Below are 12,387 nucleotides of genomic sequence, written 5' to 3' on the forward strand. Positions count from 1 at the left end.
GAGCCAGCTCATACTGTATGCTCTGAGGGCCCCTTTATGTTCCTTTCTCTGGCAGGAACCCCACAATCCAGCCCTGCCATAGGCCACATTACCTTCAATTAGCAGTACTCAAACCGCTTTATCTGTAAGGCAAAAATCTAATTTCCAGTATTTCTATCATTCATTCATTATTTGCTGCTGTGAAGCATCAATCACAGAGGTGGCTTTGTGCTGCTCTGGGCTGCGGAGGGGTCATTTGCCTCTGAAAGTCCTTTTGAACTTTGAATCCTCAAAGAGGAAACAGACCGAGCAAATAAGAACTACACACACAGATGCACAGACTGTGTATTTCCTTGTGGGTGCGCATGGCTTTGAGGATGGTACACAAAAGTGCCCATTTGTCTAAACAAATACATGCAGAAACAGTAGTATAGACACAGATCTACACAGCATGTTATGTACACAGGAATGAATGGACTGGACAGTGATGTAAAGGAGTAGTAGAGGAGCCTCCAACAAATGCAGTTTATTTGTTTGTGTGTTTCTTTGTGCGACTGCGTATGTTAATCACTTATTTGGAATGTGTATCAGTTTCTTTGATTGTCTGCTTTCCTCTTCTCCTCCAGCCCTCCGTCTGTGTTTGCAAGCCTTTCACAGAGTGTAGTCTCAAAAATCACATGTGTGCTGGTCTTTAGATAGAGCTTTCTTCACACTGTGCCAGAGGTGCTCCTCTTAGACAAGGCATCTTAGAAAAATCCTCCTCCATCTCACTTAGCCCCTCCCCCAATCCCTCCTCCTCCCCATCTGGCCCCGCCCTTTCTCTACCATCCAGCTCCTCTGCTAGGTTCACAGCTGATTCCTGCAGTTTCAGTCCGCTGGAGTTAGAATAAATATGCCTGCTGTTGTGCCCAGTCGGGTGCATATTGTGTCCGTGACCGTTCAGTGTCCCGTTCCTTTTCTCGGTTAATGGAACCGCCTCTGACAACAAACTGGCGCTGCTTGGAGACTGCGGTGTGTCTGTAGAAGGAAGCAAGTCCTGCCCCTTTTCCAACGTGGATGATGAGTGCCCGCCCCCTCTCATTCCACCTTGCCGTTTGTAAATGAGAAATAACAGGATGCCACCCAATACAAAACCTACAACGAAAAAAATTATGTGTGAAGCCAGGAAGTGTCGGCCGCCTGCAATGGCCACATTCCCCTCCATGCTGGGGTTGTCAAGGGTCAGCTGGTACTCGGCTCTGCGGCAGGGTGGCTGATCTCTGCCTACTTCATCACATAGACACACGTAGGTGCCTAGGCTCTTCTCTGTAACCTGCACTTCCAGGTCATTGTTGTGGCGGCGGGTGTGACTATGTGGAGGATGGTCCCAGTGGCAGGGACGAGGAGACAGTTGCACACAAGAAAGCAGGACACGCAGACCCTTTACAACACGCATTTCAATTACAGGCGGGGAGCAAAGACCTAAAGTTACAGAGAAAAAGTAGATTAGGTCACAATTCATTTTCCTGTCTCTCTCTCTCTCTCAACACTATATGGTCACCATGGCTGAATTTGTGACCTTGGACCACAAAACCAGTCTTATGTTGCACAGGGATATTTGTAGCAATAGCCAAAAATACATTGTATGGGTCAAAATTATAGATTTTTCTTTTATGCCAAAAATCATTAGAATATTAAGTAAAGATCATGTTCCATGAAGATATATCAAAACGTAATTTTTGATTAGTAATATGCATTGCTAAGAACATTGCTAAGGTGATTTTCTCAATATTCTGATTTTTTTGCACCCTCAGATTCCAGATATTCGAATAGTTGCATCTCAGCCAAATATTGTCCTATCCTAACAAACCATACATCAATGGAAAGCTTATTTATTCAGCTTTCAGATATTTAAATCTCAATTTGGACAAATTGACACTTAAGACTGGTTTTGTGGTCCAGGGTGACATTTATTGAATTAAAAATGCAATAAATGTAAAAATTGTGAAATTTTATTACAATTTAAAATATGTGTTTTCTATTTTAATATATTTTAAAATTATGGCAAAGCTGAATGTTCAGCTTTAAATATACAGTATGTTCATCTTTGCTTGTATTCATAGCCAATACAAAGCAAATTATTAAAAAGTATCATCTGGAAAATATCTACTTTGCATTCAGTTAATAGCAAATTATTGTCTACCCAATATTACAATATAAGAGACTTTTTTAATTAAAAATTGATATGTACTTTTTACAGTGAATTTCTTAGAGCAGCAATAATGTGGAGAACATCTGCATAAAGATACAACACAAACTATTCTTTAAGAATAAAAAAATAAACATTAAAGGGGTGGTTGATTGCGATTTCACTTTTTTAACGTTAGTTAGTGTGTAAAGTTGCTGTTTGAGCATAAACAATATCTGCAAAGTTACAAAGCTGAAAGTTCAATGCAAACGGAGATATCGTCTTTTAAAATTCTGGCAGTTTAATGCCTACAAAAACGGCTGGTAGGGACTACAACAACAAGTTACTTCCCGGGTTCGTGATGTAACAAACCCAGATAACCCTGCCCTCAGGAAAAGGCAGCAAAGGGTGCGAGGCCATGCTGCGCTGCTTTAGAGAAGAGGAAGAGAAAACTAGAGGTGCCCATAAAAATCTAATATATGAATCACGATTCTGTCTTCTAACGATTCTAATGGATTCACAAGTTTCAAAATCAATGTTCTAAAGCAGCGGTTCTTAATACTATTCCTCGCGTCCCCCTGCTCTGCACACGCTCTGCATCTCTCTCTCTCTCTCTCTCATTCAGCTCAGCTCCAACAATAAACTGTTCCAATTATACACTTATTTTCACATAGCTATGAGAAGTGTTAAACATGGACGCGTGTGCAGTTGCCGTACTGTATTAAAGCTAAATATAAAACCGTATATTAAAAGCTAACATAAGCAGTAGAATTTACAAATAACAGTATATCTAAAAGTATGAGACAACAACAAACAAAAAACATAGACGCACGCTAGAGGCGGCTTAGCCAATCCCAACACACTAGGCTAGCTAACCAATCAGAGCCCTTTGCCTATTTCTGAGGGTGGGGCTTCATAAAAGCAGGAAATGATCAGCACGTTTCTCAGAGAAGGGACAGAGCGGTGTGGAATAAAGCTAAATTGTGTGAAAAATAATGCGTTTTTTTTAAACGAAGCATTAACACATGTTAGACTGCACCCCATAAACACAATCAAGCCTAGAAAAAAACAGTGAGCCACCCCTTTAAAGAAATCTCATAAACTATATGGATTTTTGGTTTTGCATCTCTCAATATATACTTTGTAAATTTTTGACAAGTCATTTCTGCTTTTAAACCTTCCAGTCTGCTCACCTAATTCAATTGTAAATGTATTTACTATCAAATTATTTCTAGTTCATTATAAACACAGAGATGAAATGAGTGTCTGTGGTGATCGACAGCATGCCACAGTTATGGAATATAGAAATTAGGTACCACTGTCAGACTTACTTTCACCTTTGTTGCATTGCCTGACCAAATCATCTGCTTCTACCACTTCACCAGGCCTGAAATATAAATGTAACTGTGTGACGACAATGAACAAAGGAAGACTCAATCTGTGTGTTCTGATATGCTTTTGTGTGAATGAGTGTTTGTTTGTGACATACTTCAAAGCACAATCTCCCTCTTTATGCCTCCATACGCAGCCAAGACTTCGGGCACGTGCACACACCTCGCAGGTAGAGTACAGAGAACAACCCACTATGGGTAACTTCACCAGAGAGAGAGGAGTGCCCACCAGAGCCTCATCCTATACAGCAGAGAGACAGAGAGGGTCAGTTAATCCATTCACTGGTCCCTAAATATTACTAACATGATTTAGGAGGCAGGCAAAATTTATGAATTCAGATTGAACATACAGTATTGTTTTATATCACTAATTATAATAATAATAAAATAGACCACATTAAACAACATAAAAACTTATGTCATTACTTTGTATAGCAATATGTTATTCACTGGCTCCTGTGCAGAAAACAGAGGGACTTCTTCAATAAGAGTTGCATTCGGACCAACTACAGCGACTTTGTGCAGCTCTCCATGATCTATCAACACATGCACATGTATATAAAACACACATGATGATTAAATGTTTATTGATGATTATTAAATAATTGTTTTTTAATTTTCTGTTTAACATCTCTTACCTGTTCCAAGGTGCAAAACAGTGGTCATGTGTTGCTTCAGACCACTGGAGGCCATTGTTAAGGTAACGGCAAGTTTAGTGTATGTGATGCCATTTCTGATCATCAGGGGTGCTGCCACCACACTGTTATCCATAAGCGGGTGATCACGCACGAATGTTAGCACTTTATCAGGTAGCTTCAGGGAGGACTCAAAGCCCTGCTCCATCAGAGCACTATTCAAACACTGAGAGTTATGAAAGAAGAAAGGATCAATACAGATAATTAGTGAAACATGATGTTAACAACTCTAAGTTCATGGGTTGGTTTCCCAGCAAACACATATACTAATACTACTGTATATATTTTGATTGGTTAAATGTTTGTTTTGGTTGAGCCTGTTGGGACCTTTTGTGCGTTATTTTTTCAGTGTTGGCTAGTTTTTGACTAGTGCCCGAGTTAAGTGAGGGGGGAAGTGGTCATCTGATGTACTCATGTACATCATGTACCTTAAGTGACGTGATCCAAAAATTACAACGCCATTGGTGACGTGAGTGCCAATGACTACAATAGCATTGCTCTATTAGTGTCTGTATGTACTGTGAATAAAATAACACATAAACTACATCTATTGTATACAGTAATATTAATTATATGGTATGGTATGGTGTTGAGTGTGCAGCTGTATACCTGTCCTGGTCGCGGTGTTGGTATGGGTTCTGGGTTAATCCAGTTCTCACAGGTCTTTTTCAGCTCTTTAAAGGGTCCATTCATCACCTTAGTGATCTCCTCCAGGCTGTACACACACACGGCTGACAGCTCCTCTCTTTCCCTACACATTACATATCAACACAACAGGACAAACACACAAAACAACAAGCATGGAGGAATAAAAAGCAAAGAATTAATTCAAAAGAGATGAATCCAGCACAGAAGTTTAAATCAGGTCAGAGATGAAACAGAACAAAGTACCACTGTGAGGTGAATATGCCATAGAAGTGTGTGCTGCTGGGGTCTCCAGGCTGGTGCTGTACAGTGAACACATCAGTCAGAACGTTAAATCGCTGTCCACTTGCTCGATCTTCACACACCAGCTGGGCCTTCAGAAACGTCGTCCACCGCCTCTGCAACGTCTTCATACCACCTACATCAGACTACATAACAGAGAGAGAGACCAAGATAGATCAGATGTGATAGAAAATAAATGATGAAAGACAGACAGATGGCAAAGAATAGAAGAACTTTGTGACTGAAGAAATCTGAACTCAACTGGAACAGTACAATTACATAACATATCAGCTGACAGCAGAACTACTGTACAACATCCCTCTGAGACTTCAACCAAGCCAAGCCATAAAAAAAAACTAGAGAGGCTAGACAAGAAAACAGATCAGCTCTAATTCCTACCTTGCAGACTCTGGCCACTCGGGGTACTTTGACCTTGGCGTAAAGGTCATATTCTTTAGCTACTTCAGTGAAGAAAAAGTAAATTTTGTCATCTTCCCCAGTAGGATTGTTCTTCTCATCCTCTTGGATGAAGGCAGAACTGACAAACTCTGGATCTGAGTTCAGAAACAGGCAGAAGTCATGAAGCGTGTGGTTATAAACAATCTGGGTGTAAATTGTCTGGATGGATGAGTGTGTTACCACTAAGCCAATTGATTGATTGTTCAGTGCGGATGCGTTCCTGCTCGATGCCTGTTGCCCTGGAAATGTCATACATTGTGCCTAGAAAGTTACTTGTGGCAGCAGTGTAAAGGATCCCTCCTGAAAAAGAGAGAAATAAAAAATAAATTTGTATTTTTAAACTTTTTAAGTCATTTCTTAGTTTTCAATGTGTTTTGGTACGTACCTTAGCATTTAGGTTATAATTAGCTTTCACCATGTGCAAAAGCAATATATATCTACCGCATGGCCTTATTTAGATAGCAAAGTAAGCATGTGTTTCATACCTGCCATGACTGCTGTGTAATGCTGGCTGGGCTCAAAGGGGCATTTTCCCTTCCCCGTCTCCATCTTCATGCTACCATCTTCATGTTTCTCCAGAGAGAATGAAGAGATGTTCTAAATGAGGCAGAGAAGGCAGATAAATATAATTTCTGTCTGTCCGTAAATATAAAGAAATGAGCAGAAATTAGACGAAGAAGAAAATATAATAGAGAGAGAGGAGTACACACTTATAGTCATATACCACAGGAGGAAAAGTGTAAATTAGTCTAAAGCTAACAGGTTTACTGAAATACTGTACATATGTATAGCTGTCTTATTTTACGCATTTCTTTTTAATCGTCCTACTTAATAGTATGACAAGACTTGAGTCGGTGTAGTTGTGGAAACACACAGACTTACAATAAATGCACACTGGGGGTCAAAGGCAAAGGTCCCACAGGCATATATGTGTCCCTCACCCAAAAACTCCAGCAGGCGGACGTAGTTCTTGCAATCGTCCTGTGAGGGGCAGCAGAGTAAAGCAAGGCATACTGTAAGACTAATAACATATACTAGTTTGTTATCACCGGAAAAAATTTAATTTAAAATGTATTCAAATACACAGCAGTTATTTTAAATTGTAATAATATTTCACAGTATTACTGTTACTGTATTGTACACCAACTAATTGTAGCCTTGGTGAAAGAGACAAAAACAATTACAGATATATAGAAACAAACTATCAAAGCTTTTGTGTTATGTTACAATATTACAGACAAAGATACATTTTAAATTTAAAAGCAAATTAATTGAGATTTAACTAGCAATTACAGTCAATGTCACTTGCAGCTCTCATTTTAATGATTTGATTGATAGTATAAATGTACAGTATAAGACTCTTCAACAATTAAAGATAGCATTATAGGCCTTTTCAGGATGTCACAAATCTTAAGAGCACTGATGCTTTTCACAACTTATGTCAGGGGTGTCTAAAAACTGATCCTGTAGGGCCACTGTCCAATTAAACACACTTGAAAGTAATCAAGGTCTTAAGGATTACTAGAATCTACCAGGTAGGTATGATGGGACACGTTGGAGATAAACTCTGCAGGACATTGGCCCTCCAGAATCAGGACTGGACACCTGACTTATGTGAATGTGTCACTTTCAACCATTGCTGAGAAGAACAAGAGTTTCTGTATCAATAACAGCAATTGGTAACCTGAACCCCAATGGGCTGTATCTGAGACCCCAGGGCATTTTCTACAGTAACCCCTCCCCTTTTTATCCTTTAAAGGGCACAGTTAATTGGTAATGATTGACATTTCACAATATAAGGCAAACAAGAGGTTTTCATTCACAAATGCATCCTATCACATACGCCAGGCTCTAATTTTGATTAAAACCAGCTGGCTTTACTCGAAAAGTTTCAATTTCAGGACTAGACAGACCATTAAGTACATCAATAAAGATTAATGAGAGCCCAGCTCTCAGTAATCGATTCAGAGTTTTCCATGTGTTTTAATTGAATGTGAATGTGTGAGAGGGAAAAGTGTTCATTCAAATGACCAGTCGCAAGTCTCCAGGGTCAATTAGCTCACTCCTTCAGATCTTTCTTTTTTTGTTTCCTCTCCTCCATTCTATCACGACATACCTTTTGTTTGCCTAATCACACCCTTTCTGACCCTCCCCCATTAGGGCCTCAGCCCACTTGTCAATCACCCACAGACCCCACCCCCCCCCATCAATGTAGCAATGAATGCTAAGCACAAATAAGTGAGCTCATTATCTCTCACACACACACACACACTCGCCGTATGTGCTACCCTCAAGTGAGAGAAGGACAGAGAGAATGGCGCGCACACAGAGAACGATACTAAAGAGTAAATATGCACTCAGTATATATTTTTTATTATTTAAAAGGTTTAAACATTAAGAAATACATTTTAGTTTAGAAAAACAGCATTACTCATCTTGGTAACCCCCCTGTTATTGGACACTTTTACTCACAGAATAAATTAATCATTGCTTTCTGTGAATAGTGCATTTCTACAGTGGTATCTGTAACTGGAAATATTTAATTTAGCAATGATGCTGCATCCACGCTGTCACGTGTCAGTGAAAGTGTGACTACTGTCATATTGGCCCAGTGCTAATGGGACCCTTAAAAACATTCCTAAAAAATAAACAAAGCAAGAAAATGGTGGATTTTGGAAGTAGGATCTCTTCCAACCCTTTCACAAGGTTCATATCATTTGTTTGCTTGCTACTGAGCTCTTTATATCCCCCCACATCAAACACACACCATACACTATGAGTTTACCTCTGTTTTTCCCTTAGCAACACAAGATTTCCTCTTTTCTTCTGGAACACTCCACTCAATCTACATAAATATTTAGAGAGAGAGAGAGAGAGAGAGAGAGAGAGAGAGAGATCAGTACTTCAAATAGTTTGCTGGTTAAAAAGAAACCATGTGAGCCATGATTACGCAAAACATAATCCATTAAAATGTATATTCAGTACCTGTAAATGTTATTTACTTATTTAGGTATCAATTATATCAATACATTCAGCCAGTATCTGAAAATAGCATTTGTGGTCATTTACATAACATTAAACAACAGATTTTAAGGGATAGTTCTCACAAAAAAATATATAATTTCTCTCAAAAAAAAAAAAAGAAGTTAATTTGAGTAAACCTGTTGTGACATATCTTCCATGTTTGAATACTCAGTAAATGATAATTCAAATTTCAGCCTGTTCCTCAAACAAAGCTATTATGGCTTCAAGTGAGTATAGTGTAGTATTAAGTTAAATTATTTAATTTTTATAAATATATTTAAATAACATAACTCTTATTTGAATTAAAATGCTAAAACGTGAAAATGTAAACCAACATATTTCTTCTTTTTTTTTTCAAATATTGTGTTTGGAAAATATGGTTCTCAAACAGTTTGAGAACCACTGTTTTAAGGTGCAGTCACATTAGTGAAATGTGGGTAAAATTTGGCAGTTAAAAAGGTACATTGTTCAAGTGTTCATTGTCAAGTGTACCGATTCTCAGCTCACAAAGAAGTTACTTTCAAACAAAACAGCTTTTTATTGGTCAACGCAGCAAATTTGTGCGACCAGCTATAACCCATAGCGTAATCTAGCGTGTGCAGACATCTTTCACACTCACAAAAAATTCCAGATTGCATGGACTCCTAATGTCTGGATGTCTGGACAGTGGTAAATGTATTAAGTTAAATTATTTAATTTTTATAAATATATTAAAATAACATAACTCTTATTTGAATTAAAATGCTAAAATGTGAAAATGTAAACCAACATATTTCTTCTTTTTTTTTCAAATATTGTGTTTGGAAAATATGGTTCTCAAACAGTTTGAGAACCACTGTTTTAAGGTGCAGTCACATTAGTGAAATGTGGGTAAAATTTGGCAGTTAAAAAGGTACATTGTTCAAGTGTTCATTGTCAAGTGTACCGATTCTCAGCTCACAAAGAAGTTACTTTCAAACAAAACAGCTTTTTATTGGTCAACGCAGCAAATTTGTGCGACCAGCTATAACCCATAGCGTAATCTAGCGTGTGCAGACATCTTTCACACTCACAAAAAATTCCAGATTGCATGGACTCCTAATGTCTGGATGTCTGGACAGTGGTAAATGTGACAACACCTATAGACCAATTGTAATTTTTGGACTTTGACAGATCCTGGTCACTGTGTGGCCATCAATATTCTGCTAAACAACATACTGTCTGTCAGACTGTGTGTTTTCCTGCTCTTTGCACAAACCAAATATTATATAACTGACAAAATATATAAACAGACATTAAAATATTGATGCAAGATTAAAGAGACAATAGAGTGATATGTGATACTTATACTTAGCACAGTGCAGAGACTGCTTGTCAGAGAAAACAGTCAAATACACAGTTCATAAAGACAAATAAAATCATTATACAAAAATATTTGATCACAGAATGCCGTAACTGATCAATCAGAATCAAGTATTCCAGAGAGCTGTGTAAAAAATTTGTATACTGAGATTCTGTCATGTCACCCTGTGGTCTTTCTATTCACATAATCAAATAATTTTAAACCAAATCAATATTTCATGGCAAATTATATCCCTTTAGGATGATACAATACCTGATCCATCTTCTTTAGTGAATTATTCCGTTTTTATTTTACTGACTGGTTGTCTGTACAATATTCTTTGCATTGAAATGAGGTTAAAATAATGTGTATGTTCTCAGTGAGCTAAAAAAAAAATTTTGCAGAGAAATTCTAACCCCCAAAATCTAAAACACTTTGCCTTGGGACAAGACTGTGCATATAATCACAGGAAACGAGTTACCATGATACCAGTGCCATGATCTCACCACAGCAGCTCTCCTTAATCTTAATATCTAATATTACATGACACTTCACAGAGTAATTTTGCTTCCAGACCATGAACAGTGCAGATGGAGGTACTTTTCAAGCATGTCCTGTGCTCTGTGTGTGCTTGAGGGTAAACGGACGTGAAGCTACATTACAGTGTGTGATAAATTTTGACTCTGATGATAGGAGACAGTGAGATTTGGCTGCTGGGGGAAAGGGGAGGGACATTGGGGAGGGTTAATTTGGTTAGAGAGCTGCACTAGCAACCAGGGATGAGATCATCTAGTTTAGCTTGATGAAAAGCAGCGTATTGAATCCTGTCGGGCTGTCTGTTATGATGGTTGTATGTGAGCATGTTGATGTGCGGTTTGGATGTTGTTATTTGGCACAAAGCATTTTATTTATTGATTTACCTGATTTAATCTTTCCACTTTAATTAAATCTTTTTCATTATGACAGTTAAACAAACACAACTGACCCTTCGCCTGGAGGCTTGATTGACAGGTGATCTGACCAATCATAATGCCGAATCTGCCATTTTGTCCGACAAACAAACCAGACCGGAGAGTAAATTAATGTTGGTGGACTTGAACTTGAAAAATGGTGTGTATTGACGTCTTTCCGCATTTGAAACAAGGTACCTTCTGATGTTCATTCATGTTTATTTTGTGCTATAACTAGTAAAGAGTAAGAAACGACCGGTTCACGAGCCACTTGAACTGAGGTACAGCGATCTGTCACAACACATTAAAGAGTCACAAATTGGTATTTATTGTTTGCTTTCTTAAAAAAGAAAAACGAATTTTGAAAGCTGACATTTTGTTTCATACCAAAAGTAACCTGCTCTGTCTTGTCTGTCAGCATGTTGTTAGTGTCCTCTTTGCTCTGGAATGTATTTTTCACTGCATGAGAACACAATGGGCCTCATTTATCAATCTAACGTAGAAACGAGCGCAGATCTGTGCGCACAAATCAACTTACGACAGAGTTCACGTGTGATTTATGAAACATTCGTATGCCGCCAATCTCGTCGTACGAATGATCGCATGTTGATAAATGTGGCACCAGAAAACAATCGTCATTTGAATATCACGCCCCTAAAAACACCCAGGTTTAGAAGCCTCGCCCAAGAGTTTACGACACGGAGAAACGAAACCCGGCCAAAAAGAGAAAGTAATCTCGCTAAAGAGAAACTGATCTTACTACTGTCGTACGTTCGTTTCGTAAATGAGGCCCAATGTGTGGTGTGAAAGTGCAGTGACTTGAAGAAAGTAGTAACAGCAGCAACTAAGGGTCTTTGCGAAGTGTCAGTTGCCTCAATTAGCGTAAATGGTAACACTTGACAATAAGCTTAACCCAAGCTTGAACCCAACTTCTATGAATTTTGAAGCCTTTAAATACAATCAACAGAAGTAAAAAAACAAGCTATGAAGAAGCTATAAAAGAAACTACACAACGGTTGACTTCGATATCACCACCACTAAGCTTCTGATAACTCTTTTGGTCTGTAGAAATACATCTGAAAAAACGCGGTCGTCTTATAGTCAGAGTCTAGACTTTGACATGTCAATAATACACCCACAACAATAGGTGGCGCCAAAACCACATAAAACGAGTGTGCCATGAAATACGTAATGTAATGCGTGTTGTAAAGATCGCGAATAAAAACTAAAGAATAAGAAAAGCTTACAGCTGCATGAGTCATGACTGTCACGTTAGCCTGATGGGACCAAACTCTCTTTGTGATTTTAAAACGTAAGACAGTACCCAGATTTGAAGACTACAGTAAGATTTAACTTCTACTCTTAATAAGATTTTGGTAGGCTACTATTAGATGGATAGCCTAAATGTCCTAATTCAGATGGGCTACCTGTTTTTTTGTTCGTTTGTTTTTTAACGGTATATCAAAAAGTGTAT

At 38.3% G+C, this 12,387-nt stretch overlaps 1 protein-coding gene across 3 annotated transcripts in view; it reads right to left on the bottom strand.

Annotated features, from left to right (window-relative positions):
• sema4f (sema domain, immunoglobulin domain (Ig), transmembrane domain (TM) and short cytoplasmic domain, (semaphorin) 4F) overlaps positions 1–12,387 on the bottom strand; it is a 91,253-nt gene continuing 78,866 nt past the window's right edge. For 2 of the 3 annotated variants that reach the window (XM_016269447.1, XM_016269446.1), the window contains exons 3-14: positions 8,404–8,463; positions 6,501–6,599; positions 6,104–6,215; positions 5,799–5,918; positions 5,559–5,713; positions 5,124–5,305; positions 4,842–4,983; positions 4,176–4,398; positions 3,964–4,073; positions 3,636–3,778; positions 3,478–3,533; positions 1–1,440 (exon numbers count right to left, since the gene is read on the bottom strand). In XM_016269447.1, the coding sequence (XP_016124933.1) occupies positions 671–1,440; positions 3,478–3,533; positions 3,636–3,778; positions 3,964–4,073; positions 4,176–4,398; positions 4,842–4,983; positions 5,124–5,305; positions 5,559–5,713; positions 5,799–5,918; positions 6,104–6,215; positions 6,501–6,599; positions 8,404–8,463 (2,172 nt within the window). In that variant the 3' untranslated portion in view covers positions 1–670. The remainder of the gene's footprint in view (positions 1,441–3,477; positions 3,534–3,635; positions 3,779–3,963; positions 4,074–4,175; positions 4,399–4,841; positions 4,984–5,123; positions 5,306–5,558; positions 5,714–5,798; positions 5,919–6,103; positions 6,216–6,500; positions 6,600–8,403; positions 8,464–12,387) is intronic. The other variant, XM_016269448.1, reaches the window with a different exon arrangement.

This window comes from Sinocyclocheilus grahami, unplaced genomic scaffold (assembly GCF_001515645.1).
Source record: "Sinocyclocheilus grahami isolate Dianchi unplaced genomic scaffold, SAMN03320097.WGS_v1.1 scaffold52.1, whole genome shotgun sequence".
In the NCBI taxonomy this organism is placed as follows: domain Eukaryota; kingdom Metazoa; phylum Chordata; class Actinopteri; order Cypriniformes; family Cyprinidae; genus Sinocyclocheilus; species Sinocyclocheilus grahami.